This window comes from Leptosomus discolor, chromosome 5 (genome assembly GCF_034619465.1).
Source record: "Leptosomus discolor isolate bLepDis1 chromosome 5, bLepDis1.hap2, whole genome shotgun sequence".
NCBI classification, from domain to species: domain Eukaryota; kingdom Metazoa; phylum Chordata; class Aves; order Leptosomiformes; family Leptosomidae; genus Leptosomus; species Leptosomus discolor.
In genome coordinates this window covers 18,399,288-18,412,506 of record NC_141395.1, presented here as the reverse complement: position 1 = coordinate 18,412,506, position 13,219 = coordinate 18,399,288, and the positions used below count along the sequence as shown (strand labels likewise).

The 13,219-nt window shown below is 64.4% G+C and overlaps 1 protein-coding gene across 3 annotated transcripts in view; it reads right to left on the bottom strand.

Annotated features, from left to right (window-relative positions):
• The window catches only part of ASIC4 (acid sensing ion channel subunit family member 4), a 62,854-nt gene that overhangs the window by 16,894 nt on the left and 32,741 nt on the right, over nt 1-13,219 (bottom strand). For 2 of the 3 annotated variants that reach the window (XM_086465324.1, XM_086465325.1), the window contains exon 1: nt 9,888-10,463. The exons of the other annotated variant lie outside the window; for it this stretch is intronic. In XM_086465324.1, coding sequence (XP_086321450.1) covers nt 9,888-10,463 — 576 coding nt within the window. Of the gene's footprint in view, nt 1-9,887; nt 10,464-13,219 lie in introns of those variants that run through there. 3 annotated transcript variants of the gene reach the window in all.

Below are 13,219 nucleotides of genomic sequence, written 5' to 3'. Positions count from 1 at the left end.
CCCCCATCAGCAAAGGGGTCCCCCAAGCTCAGCCTTGGACTGGGATGAAGAAGAAGTGGGTCAGGAAAGAGCCTGGAGTAGTGGCAGGGACACCAGGGTGCAGGCAGGGACATGGGTGTCACCTGCAGCCCTCTCTTTGCTGCCCTGTGGGTGCAGGTGGGGAGACGGGGTCGGGACAGCATGGGGACACGCGGGGTGCCAGGGCCACTGCCCCCAGGGATGACAGGCTGGTGAGATATCCCAGTGCAGCCAAGCGCAGCACCTTGCCACGGCCCCTGACACCGCTGACAGCTGCTCCTGGCCTTGTGACACCGTGGGGACCGTGACGCTCCAGGCACAGCCGGGGTACAGCCGGATACAGGAGGAGACACAGGCATGTCTCCTGCCCCCCGGGATTGCCCGCTGGCCCTCCGCAGCCACTGTCACTGATGTGCCTCGCCTGTGCCTGACCGCAGCACCTGCAGAACCCGCAGCACCTGCAGCACCCGCAGCACTTGCAGCATCCACAGCACCTGCAGCACCCACTGCCCAGCCCACCCTGGGGGCACGGTGGACATGGCCACTAACTGTGCCTGTGACCAGGGTTGGGGGGGGGGGCTCGGCGTGATTGCAGCTGCCCAGATGAGCAGGACCAGCTCAATCAGAGCCGCGTGGCCCTCCAGCACACCGGGCACCGGGAATTAAATGGCTAATGAGCTGCTGGCTGGAGGGCCGGCAGTCAGTGATTAATCAGGGGCTGTGCTCTGATGAGGTTTGTGCCTCCTCTCCCCTCTCGCCCTGCACATCCCAGGGGCTGGTGGCCAGCAGTGGGCTAGCGCTCCCCCCCCCCCCCCCCCCGAGCCCCTGCTCTCTGCCTGCCCAGCTGCCGTGGGCAGGGGCCAGCCCGTCTCTCCAGCCCAGCTCTCTGACCCCTGTGCCACTGGGATGTGGCACCCACAGGGCCTCCCAGCCTCTGGCTTTCCTGCCTCCCCGCCTTCTCCTGTGCTTGCCTTCCCAATCAGGAGGGAACCTTTTGTTCTGCTGGCAGAAAACCTGTTGACTCCAGCCGAGCTTAGCTGGCGCTTCACAGCCATCCAGGTGAAAAGCAGGGTCTGGCTTGCATCTGCACCCGGAGAGGGGCACAGTGAGCTGGGGGTGCCTCCCCACCCGTGCGAGGGCGGCTGGGGAACGCCGGCCACGCAAGCAGCGATGTCTCCCGGGGTCAGGGCAGGCACATGCAGGAACCCCAAGTTTCAGTGGGTCGGGGTACAGGTCCAGCCTCCTCACCCAAGCCCAGCAGCAGGGTGCCATGTGCGATGCAGCTGCGGGCAGATGGGGCTGGCAGCTCCCTGCCTGTAACCGCTGCTGGCGCAGCACACCGGGGCATGGCTCAGAGCACAGAGGGAAGGTTTTGCAGCGTAAGCAGGGGACAGCCGCCCGCAGAAAGGCACGGGGAGCTGCAGGGAAGCTGCTCAAGCACGAGCCTGACTCTGCTCTCCCCCCTGTAAAGCCGTGGCTGGCTTTCCTCTGCTTCATGGCCTCTGCAGAGTTAGGATGTGGCAGAGATGTCGGCACCCTCCTGCCCTCGCACCCTCACCCTGCAGCCCGCTCAGGGAGCATGCCCTGGGGATGAGCTTGCATCCTCCTCCCCAGCTGCATGTTGGGGCAGCGCCTGGGAGAAAAGGCCAGCGACCGGCAAGGAGCAGGTTAGAGAGATGCGTGTTCTCCCCTATTGCACAATTAATCATGAGAAGTTTTTCCTCCTTTCGTGCATGAAACAAAATTTGGCAGGGCGCTCTGACCACAGGGACTTGCTGCTTGCTCTCCAGCAAAAATCCAGCCACATCTGGCAAAGAAAGAACCTCAGAGCATCCCTGTGTGCGCAGGCGAGGAGAGGCAACGCTGGGCCAGGCAGGAAGACCCAGTGGGGCTCGGTCCACAGTCCCCCATGCAGTGAGCACCTTCAGCCATATGCCTCTGGTGTTTGCCCCCCCCCCCCCCCCCCCAGCCCCCAGCACGCACATGGCCATGCTGCTCTGCTGGCGCCATTGTCCCTGACCGCAGGCCCTGTTATTCCAGTCCTGGACATAAAAATGCCCAGGCAGCAGCCCCTGCATCCCCTGCCTGTGCTCTCCTCCCGCCCCTGGCTGCCTCCCCTACTCGCTCCATCCCCCAGCCTCGCTGGAGCCTCAGCCCACCCTTTCCCTGAGCAAGCCCAAGCCTCCCCAGCAGCGTTACAGCTATTTGTTATTGGAAAAAGGGGGAAATACGGTTTTCAACAATTATTGTTTTTTCCACCTGACTGGCTGCAAACTTGTTAATTTTTTTCTTTAATGTGTGAACAGTGTCGACGGCAGCTGCATGTGAAATGACTCGACGCCCTATCTGCGGGTCCCTGGCTGGCTTTCAGCACTCGCACCGCAAACATTGCCTTCTATAAATAAAGGCCTATATCTCATCAATGGCAGAACAGCAGAGCTTTATATAGTCGTCTTACATAAAACCGTCTCTCTTTATGGGCTTCAAACCATTTGCGTCACTTAGTGCAGCTCCGTAAACCTCCTGCTCCAGCCGCTCCCCCGCGGAGGGAGACCCGGCACGGCTGCCCTGTGCCCCACGCTGCCGGCGGGGAGCCCGGCATCCCCGCTCTGCCCGGGGCTGCCCCCCCCCCCCCCCGCAGGGCCAGGTGGCAGCTGTGTCCTCGTCCCCCCGCCCCACTACGTTGGCACGCGCCTCCCTCCATCCCGCCTGGCCTTGGCATCAAGTGCCAGCGTGGCAGCCGGCACTGCCAGGCACTGCCAGGCACCCCGGCGCCTGGGGATGGCTGGCCAAGCGCCAGCACCACGCACCCTGCCCTTGTCACCCTCCCTGTCACAAGACCCATGGCACGGATGCTAGGAGGTGCTGATCCGTCCTCCATCACTTGAGAATCAGGGACCCGAGGGTGCAGGGTGACCGGGGATGTGGTGCCAGGTTGGGGGCTCCGGCTCTGACATGCAGGGGACATGAGCCTGGATAGTGGCTTTCCATCCCAGGCTGGTGCAGGGGATACTGGAGTTGCCCCCGTGGCCACGGGGTGCAGGTCCCAGCCCCAGCCCATGCACAGGCTCCTGCGGTCCCCAGAGCCCGCTGGCTCCAGATGGCAGAGCCTGCCCCTCCAGCTCGCCGCAGGCACCCGCCTGCACGCACTGATGGGTCGCGGGGGGGACGGGGACTCCTGCTGGGGCTGCAGCAATGCCTACCTGCAGGGAGGCAGCTGGCACCCCGGCTGGCAGCGCAGGAGCCGGGGGCAGCGGGGGGGCAGAGCTGCAGAGACCGTGGTGACAAGCCTTTGTTTACCCCCGTGCCACCCCAGCCAGCTACCCCAGGTGGGCAGGTGGCCGGAGCCAGAGGGACATAGGGAGCCAACAACACCGTGGCACTGGGACCCTCAGTGCACTCTGCCCCATGGCTGTCCACAGTGCTGCCCAGCCATGGGACCCCTGCCATGGGTGACACTGGCACTAAGGATGATGTCACAGCAGTGCCCTGCTAGCCACAGTGCCATGCGGCAGCCAAACACCCCACCGGCACAGAGAAGCTGCACCCCAGCCACCCCTGCCCCATGCCCAGAGCCCCTAAACCTAGCCAGCCACACTGCACCCCATGAATCCCCCCTGCTCCCAGCTAGTCACCCTGCACCCCATCAGCCCCACAGACCTGTGTCCCCTTGGCCCCACGCATTGGCAAGTGCCTGCTCCCAGGGCCAAGCCCCCATGGGTGCCCAGGCCCCATCGCTCCTGCAGCCACCTGAGGTGCCCACCCCTCTCTGCCCCACAGACCCCCATGGGTGCCCTGGCATTGGAGGATGGTGGTGCCCCCTGATCCGCCCAACCTGGCATGTGGGACCAGCCTCGTGGCACGTCCCGCATCCCCGGGGAGCCACATCAGGCGCGGGCGTCCTGGCCGCTGGCTCCCCCCCGTATCAGAGACAGGCTTATTAAGTGTGTGATATTAAATTACCCAGATAAGAGCGTAAGAGCTTTTAAAGTCAATTCATTAAATATAATTATGAAGAGAGCTTTTTTATGCTCACGGTGATCCGATCTCAATCAGGGAGACGGTGGGAAAGCCGCTGGCTCCGCCAGCATCTCCGCTCCCCCGCCGTGTCGCCTCCGCGCCCCCCTGCTCCGCCGCCTCGGCCCCCTCCCATGGGGAGCCAGCACCCACAGCCATGGCCCTCGCCGCCCACCCCACTGTCCTGGAACCTCCTCCCCGGTGTTACTGCTGGTGCCGATGCCACCCTACTTGGATGAGGATGGCATGGGGGTCTGCCCAGCAAAGGGGTGGGAGAAGGGAGGTGATAAGGGCGAGATGCAAGGGCCAGCGGGGTTGGGGAGGAGGATAGTGGGGTAGGGAGATGCTTGGAGGCAAGAGCCAGGGGTCTGAGGAGCTGAGCACAGGCTCTTCACAACCACGTGTCCCCTTCCTCACAGGATCTGACCCCCTCCCTGTCCCCTGCAGAGCAGCCTCCTTAGGGACCTAATGATGCATTCCCACTCCCCCAGCAGGAGGGGTGCACGCTTCCCTCCCCTCCCACATTCATTAATGGTGCTTTGTGACCAATTAATACCTTCCAGCCAGGCAGAGGCTGCCCCGACCCGCAGCCTGACCCCTCACATGCAGCTCAGGCGGCCCCACACCAGCAGCAGGACCCCCCCTCTCATCCTCTGCATCCCCAGCTGCAGCCCAGGGTGCAGCCGCATGTGGGGTTGAGCCCGTCTTTCCTGGGGGAAGCCATGGGGGAGCAGGGGTACCAAAGACACCTCAGGAGCCCCACACCCCTCACACCTCCCCAGCCATCCAAAAAACAGCCAGATTGCTGAGACACCCAGTGTCGCATTGTCACGGTGCACTGAGACCCATGGTGATGAGGGGCTTTGCAGTGACACCTCGAAGTACAGCCAGCCCTTTGCTGTCCACATGGTACCCCAAATCCTCATTACCCCCATATCCACCCACACGCTGCCACAGCCTGGGCACCATGGGACGAGGAGCAGCAGCCCAGCTGTCCGGGAGCAGGGTGGGCTCTGGGCTGGGGTCCCTGCACAAGGCGCCGGTGGGGGCTGGTGGGAGCAGCTACCCGCTGCTGGTAGCTGCTGGACTGACATTTATTTTTAGACGTGAATTGTATAAATTAGCATTTCTCAGTGGATTAAGCAGCAGGAATTGTGTAAAATTAAATGGCAACGAATTGCATTAAAGTCCCCCGTTTTCTGGCACAAGCAGTGCCTCAAGCCGTGCCCAGGCGGCTCATGTGTAACAGCACCGGAGCTGCCACCACCATCGCTCTGGACAGGAGCATGACCAACCTGTGGCGTGTCTGCACCACCCGGGACACAGACCTGGGGACACACAAGCACGGTGGCCAGGCTGTGAGAAGAGGGGGCTCTGGCTGGGCTGTGAGCCCCCCCGGGAGGTGGCTCAGGCACTGGGCTGGGTCTGCAGGACGTGGATCTGGTGAGCAGAATGAGGTGACCCAGATGGGCACCGCTGGGCTTGGCCAAGCAGCTCACAGGCATGGGATTGGCAAGGAATGCTCCAGGATCTCCTGGGCACGGATGCCACCAGTCCCAGCCCAGCCAGTCCCTGACACACACGGCAGGACACCCACCACAGCCGCAGCCATCACGTCCTCTGGCAGGGATGATGCTGCGCTGGGACCCATACGGCACTGCCTGGCCCCAGAGCCCCTCTATGCAGGTCCTGCAGTGCCTGGAGCCCAGTGAGCAGCTGAGGGGACCAGGGCGAGCCCCCTGTGCCCCGGGGCACGCTCAGCTCAGGGGGAGAGGGGAAGTGGGTGGGTGAACGCAGGGGGCTGAACAAGCATCAGGCGGGTCAGGGCAGGTGAGGAGCAATGAGTCCAGCTCTTTTACCCAGCGTAAAAATAGGCTGAAATTGTGACATTTATTAAGTACGGTTCTGGCAGAAAGGTCAGAGTCTCCACATCAGGAGCGGCACAGGTTGCAGGGGGAGACAGTGGCAGAGCCTTGCTGGGAAGAGGCAGGGGCAACAGCTTGGTCCCCCCTGCCCAGCCCCCACCCCCAGCCAGGATCTCTCAGGGTGCATGCGGAGCACAGCTGAGGGTGCTTCCCCTGTGTCTCAGCACAGAGGCTTCCCCCCTGGGGTCTGCACGGGGTGCTAGGGAGACCCCCCACACCACCCACATCCCAGGCAAGTGCGAGGCCCTGACCGGAGAGCTGGGGTCAGTGCCAGCTCTGAGAGGCACTGCCAGCTCTCAACAACCTCCCTGCTCTCCCCCCAGCTTCCAGCCCTGGCAGGACCGGCTTCGGCAGCCACACATTAGAAACAAAAGGCTTTTGACTGGGGAAGCCGTTTTGAGAAAGGCACGGGGCTCTCACCCGGCCACGAGTGGAGCCTCCTGCCACAGTCGCTGCCGGCGAGCAGCCTGGATGTTACTGCCAGCCGGGGAGGACCACCTCCACGTACCTCCTCCCATGACCTCCAGACCCCTGCATACCCCAGCGGCCTGTCCGCCCTGTTCCCAAAGCACCACTGGCAGGGCTCTCGCTTCCCACAGTGCCCCCTGACATGGCAAGCACTGGCCTCGGGCTGTGGCCTTACCGGCAGGCCAGGCACAGGGGTGAAGACAGGCGTGAGCCACCTGCCTCAGCTGAGCCCCAGCCCTGTGGGGACACTTCCCAATCTCCAGCTTAATGGCACGTAAAGAGCACCATGGCTTTCCCGCGCCGGCACTGCATGCTTCGCACCCTCGGCACCGCAGCTGCGCTCGCTCGACCGGCAGGTTTCCGCACCCACCGCCCTTGCCAAGGCATCGGGCATCATGCTGGAGGGCACCAGGCAGCAGCAGCAGGGGCAGCCCAGCCCTGGACCCCCAGGCAGAGCAGGGATTGGGGGGGCTGCAGAGCATGGCACAGATCAGTGGGGTCAGAAGAGGCTTTGCTGGGGCTCTGGCACAACCCTCCAGCAGCCGACGCAGGGGGCACATTTGTCAGCGGGGCTGCAGGGGAGCCTTGCTGCGGCTCAGGGCTGTCCCTGCTGCCTGGGGAGATTTACAGCCCAGCCGGGCTTTATTACACGGAAGATGCTTACGCTGGGGATTTTTTTTTTTCCCCATAGTTTCTTAATTTGCTATCCCATAAAGAACGTGGATTTGTGACGTTAAATAGGGGAAGATCATTTACCACTCGCAGCTCTTACTTAAAGGATCCGCACGAGTTATTTATTATGTGAGCGCAGGCTGCAAGCGGCAGGGGACACCCTCCAGCCCCGCCGCTGCTCCTGCTCCCGAACAGGCAGCCAGCCGGCGGCAGCCCCACGGCTTGGCCACCTTTGTGCTGTAAAACTTCCAGCCTCTGGATGAAGTCCACCTCGTGCCCAGAGGGAAGGAAGGACTCCAGCACTCCTGTAAGTGCAGTTGCAGGAAAAGCTCCTTCCCTTCTCCGGTATCCGTGGGGACTTGACCTCTGCTCCAGGGGCTGCTCGCCATGGGCTGGGTGCCCTGGGACCCCAGGCCATTTGGCCCACTGGGATGTGCTGCAGTCTGGGAGCTCTCCATCACTGCTGGGACATGTTGTGACTCACGTATCCACCCACTGCAGCAGGAGTATGAGCGCTTTCCAAACATAAAAGCACACATGGGGCCCCAGGACTGGAACCGATGAAGCCAGGAGCTCCCCACCACATGACGGCTGGGTGCAGGGAAGCCTGGGTGTCCCTGCGTCAGGGCTGCAGCTGGGAGGCATGGGAGCACCCAAGCCCACACATCACAGCCAGGACTCATCCTGACTGACAAGCAGCTTGTGCTCTGTTTCAGTCACTCCCAGGAGGCATGAGGGACCGATTCTGCTTGGGGAACGGGAGTAGGAGGCTCCAGCTGCAAACGGTGTGTTGCCTTGATGGGTCCCACTGCTGCCTGGCAAGGCTTTGAGACATGGTATGTGGCAGAGAGAGGTTACATCTTCCCCCATCCCTCCCCATGCCCATGGTTTGCAGCCCTCACCTGCCCCAGGTTCACCCCTTTGCTCCAAGCAATGAGAGATGCTGGGGACGCCCCTTTCTACTGACAGCCCCTGATGCCTCAAAGGCTGGGCTGGAGGGCTAAGGTGGGGACAGGGAGGTGGAGGCTGCGGAAGCTTTGGGCTCCCCTTCTTTGGGCTGTGGGACTGGGGTCAGCTGGCGCTAACCATCCTCATGCCTGAAGCCTGCTCCAGTGCAGGGTGCTGGCACACCAGAGCCCAGCTGCCCGGGCATCCCCAGGGCAGCCCCGTAAGCAGCTGAGGCGGGCAGGCAAGCTGGTCCTGCATGGCCACCTGCTGAGAACCCGGGTCCCGGTGACTGTCCTGGCAGTCACCCTCTGCTGCCACGCAGCACGGTGCACGCCACACACCATGTCCACGCTGCGGGAAGCTCATACCCAGCCCCATCCGCCTGAACTCTGCCCTGCCAGCCTCACAGCGTGGCTCAGCACACACCAAATCCTATTGCCATGCTGTGCCGCTACCCAGCACAAGGCTGGGCTCTCTGTCTTCTCAAAAGCCAAATCCTGTGCAGGATCTCCCAGGAGGACCCTGGGGCTGGTGTCAGCATGGCCAAGCCATGTGCAGGACTGTCCAGCAACAGAGGTCCCCACTCCCAGCCCTGCTGGACCACACTTCTCCCCAGTAAACTCAGGCATCTGGCGTAGAGTAGGCACAGACCCTAGCAAAACCCCGGGAGTAGTGGGGCTGCCCCCCCCCTGCCCCCTGCTCCTTCCCACTCCACTGCAGTGCTCTATGTCACCCCCCCGCACAGGGCAGACACCCCCCCCCCCGCTCCCCAAAACGGCGCTTTCCCAGAGACAGCATCACCCTGCGCACCAAGCAGGCGTCGTACGGATGGGCACGAAGTGAAACAGGACATGCTGCATCAGCCATTTCCAGCCCCATGGAGCCTCCTCTCCCCCCCGCCAGCATCCCGCACAGCCCGTGGCATCGCATCCCTCTCCCCGGCACGGAGCGGGCTCCGGCTGGCAGCACTGCTCCTGGGAGCGCAGCGAGCCAGCCGAGCAGTAGCCCCTGGCAGCAGGAGAGAGGCGGCTCATTTCCAGAGTCATTACGGTCTGAAAAGGGTCCCATCAGGTATTCCGCCCGTTCAGCACATTTATTTTCCCAAACCACAGCAGGGATTTGTGATTCGAGGCTCAATATTAGCGAAAGCTGCATGCTGGCGGCGCCCGGCCGAGAGCTCACTGCCTGGGCAAGCAGGGTGCTGCTGGGAGGAGGCCCTGCCAGCAAGCCCCGGGCAGCGAGCGGGCAGCCCCAGGCAGCCCCCCACTTGCCCAGCTGTAGCCACGACTCCGGAGCAGAGCCGCTCGGTGTGTATGTGTGCACACATATGCGCGTGCAACACTGGCAGGCTCTGGATTCACACACTTCTTAGCTCCAACCCCCCCAAACGCAGGAAGGCTCCCTTGTGTGCAAAGGGGTCTCTGTCTGCAACCCCCCCCCAGCCGCTCTCGCTGTGCAAAGCACCCTGTGATGGAGCACTTCAACCCAGGGGGAAGCGCAGGCTGGAGCGGGGCTCTACACCACAGCTCTCCCCCTGCCCGCTGCACACCCACCCTGGGGACCGCTGAGCCCCGCTCCCCCCGACCCCAGCTCCTGCCTGCGAGCCCCTCAGCACGGAGCTGCCTGCAGCCCAGTGCTGCGGTGCACAGCCCTACCAAGAGCTCCCACAGAGGATCCTCTCTCTCCATGTGAAACTTGGAGGGAAACTCAAACAGAGAGAGATGCAAACTTCAGCAACCAGAGCGAGCCAGGGAACCCTGCTCCAGCGAGGTGCGGCCAGGTGGGTGCCCCCCGTGCCGGCAGGAGCCCCCGGGGAAGCTGAGCCAGGTGTGCACTCACCACAGTGAAATCACGGGACGAGCAGTTCTCGCCGCTAAAGTTGCAGCTCTTGAGCATGTCGTCAAGCTGGTGGCCGGTGCGGTTAACAATGTCGGCCATGTCAGGGTCAGGATAGAGCAGGTCCGTGGCCTTGTGGCCATCCCGGTCCTTGGGGGGCAGCCCGGTCATGTTGGCCAAGTGGAAGATGTCAGCGTCGGTGAGCGCCGAGTGGCGGTAGCGGTTGATGTTGCAAATGGTGATGGCGGGGAAGACCATCTCGCGGATGGCCTCCTCGTCCAGGGCCATGACGTGGGGGTGCTCCAGGTAGAGCAGCGCTGACTTGGCCGCCTGGTAGAGGAAGAAGGCGAGCGAGGCCAGGAAGGCGAATGCCCAGAGGGTCTGGCGCACGCCCAGCCGCCCCGACCGGCAGATGTGTCCCAGGCCATGCAGCGTGCTGGCGCTGGCGAAGGTGGCCAGGTCCCGGGAGCGGGGCCGGGCGGGCTCCTCGATCAGGCTCTCCTTATCCCCTTCTTCTTTCTCCTTCTGCTTCTCATCCTCCTCGGCAAATTTGATTTTACACACGATCTCAATCGGCATCTGCCCCGCGCGGCCGGCGTGCCCAGCCAGCGAGCTGCCCCCCGGCACGGGCACCGGCCGAGAGCCCGGCCAGGAGCTGGGAGGGGGCTCGGGTCCCCCCCAAGCCCCAGCACGGCGCCAGGAGGGCCGAGCCGTCTCGGGAGGGAAGCGCAGCCCCTCTCAGCAGCTCCGAGCCGCCGCTTCCCTCTTGTCTCACTAGTCGATCGTCTCCTTGTGCCTTCGCTTATCAGCACAAATACAGCTGTCAAAAACCCCTCTCTCTCCTCTCCCTCGCTCTGTCTCTCTGTCTCTCTCCTTCGCTCCTCTCTGGTTAAGACCCCAGCAGATACAGGCAGCATTTAGGCATCATGTGCTAATAAAATCCAGGGAATACTTAATAATTCAAGACATGTCAACATTATTTCATCGTCAAATAAAGAGCGAGCGCCAGAGAAAAGAGGCAGTGTGAAGGGCCCCGGCGCCTCCGGGGCAGGGAGCCGCGCTGCGCCCTCTCCCCAGCCCCGGCTCTGAAGTGCTGCCGGAGCCACTTGTTTGAATGGCTCGGGAGCTGCCGGAGCCGTGCCGTTCCGTGCCGAGCCGAGCCGAGCCGAGCCGAGCCGTGCCGCGCCGCGCCGTGCGATGCCGAGCCCCGCCGCTCCGCGCCGTGCCGAGCGATGCCGCGCCGCGCCGAGCCGTGCGATGCCGAGCCGTGCCGTGCCGAGGCGGGCGGGGCACGGAGCCTGCCCCCCGCTGCCGCCGCCGCCGCGCTCGCCGCCTCGCCCCGCCGTGCCCCGCCGGCCCGTGCGCCCCGGGGCAGAGCGCGGCTCGGCGCGGCTCGGCTCGGCGCGGCGCGGCTCGGCGGGGGCGGGCAGCCTGCGGGCAGCTCGCCCGGCGGCCCCCTCCTGCTCGCCCGCCTGCGGACTCCTCCTGCCTCGGCGGCTCCCTGGCCGTTAACCGCCTCCCTGCCACGGCCCGCCGCGCCCCGAGCCGGCGAGCGCCGAGCCCCGCCGGTCCCGCTCTCGGCCCCGGCCCCGGCGAGCCCCCGCTGGCAAACCGCCGCCGGAGCGGGGCTGCGGACGGGGAGCCGCGGATGCACCTCCCCGACACCCCCCCCACCCCCCCGCCCCGCGCCCGTGCTCCTCCATGCACGGCAGGCAGTGACCGGCTCTGTTGGAAAGGGGTCACCCTCCCCCTCCCCTGCCCTCCTGAGCCCCTGCCCCAACTCGGGTCTGGCTCCGCTCCCTCCCCGGTACACCCGCGTCCGCCCCCGTGCGCAGCCCCACGCAGGACCCAGCGCCCGTGGCAGCGCTGCCCCGCACGCCGCGGGGGGAGCAGGGCGTCCTCCGGCCCCATCCCGCCCAGCGGCGGTGGGGCTCTGCCTGCCTGGCGCAGTGGGGTCAGAGCTGCGATGAGGTTATGGGCTCGCCCTGCGGCACCAACCACGCGGCCCCTGGCTGCTCCCCGGGACAGCGTGTTGTGAGCCCTCCCAGCTGCCTGCCTCAGTTTCCCCAGCTGGTGACGGAGGGTTAGCTCTGCTAGAAAGGCTGAGCCGGAGCCCTCACCCACAAGTCAAGCAACCCTCTGTGACCCTCCCTAGTAGCACAGCAGTGGGGCAAACACCTCCAGAACAAGCCCAGCACCGGGTACCCTCCCCGCAGGAGACGTGGCTCTGCCGGGTAGGTGCGTGCTTGGCCGGGAAGCCGGGGTCCCCGGAGGACAAGTGATGAGACAGCCTCCCATGAGCTCGACGAGAGGCCTCGCCTCTCCCCGGGGACTGCGCCGCAGGTCAGCGTGACCTTCACTGTGCTGCCAATGCCAACGGCAAAGCTCTCCCCAGTCGTCCAGCAAGCGCACACGCATCTTCAATCTTCCCATCGATCCGTGCATGGCACACATGTTCCTGCCTCCGTGCGGGTCAATACAGCATGATAGGCTGCCTCCGGCAGGCAGCACGCACAGCCCCAGCCGCCCGCTTCACCCTGCCCAGGGGATGCGGTGCGCACGTGCTGCCAGGCCCGCATCCCCAGCTTGGCGGGGAGCGGGCTGGGCAGGTGGCCCGAGCACCGCCGCCACAGGTGGTCCCAGCCACACAGCCACAAGCCCCAGGATGCTTCTGCAGGGCTGGGGGATGCTTGGCCCTGTGAAGACTGTGGGCAGCAAGGGCCTGATCCTGCGGCAAGGAGGTTTGGCGGTGCAAGGCAATAGCCAGCATTGGGTCTTCGGTCTGCGGAGCCTGGTGTGGAGTCCCTGCCTGCGTCTCTCAGTGCCATGGTGGGGAGGGGGGTGAGGGCACAGAGGATCCACCCCTTAAGCACAGATCCTGAGACACAGGGCAAACAGAGCTGTTCGAGTGTGAGACCAGCGGGAGCCTGGTGTCCTCTGGTGCTGGACAGTCATAGCACAGGAGCAGGACTACCTCTTGGCTCCCTGCACAGCCGGGGCCCCCACACCATGGGGACCACAGACCTCTGTCCTCTCTGGGCATCTTTTCCTCCATTAGCAACAGCCACCTGGGCTGGGGCTACCCCTCAGTGCCTTCGCCCCAGCATGGTCCCCTCCATGGCAGCCAAAAACCTGTCCTCTCCTCCCTCCTCTCCTGCCTCTCCTCCTCTGTCATGCACTGGTCCTGCCTGGCCACCCAGCAAGGGCAGATGGGTGCTGGGGGCTCATCCCCTTGCAGGATGACCCAAGGCACGGGGCTGAAGTGTAACCAGGCTGGGCTGGGATCAAGCTGTGCCCAGGTGAGTGGCACCCAAGGCACAAACCCCGTCCTCAGC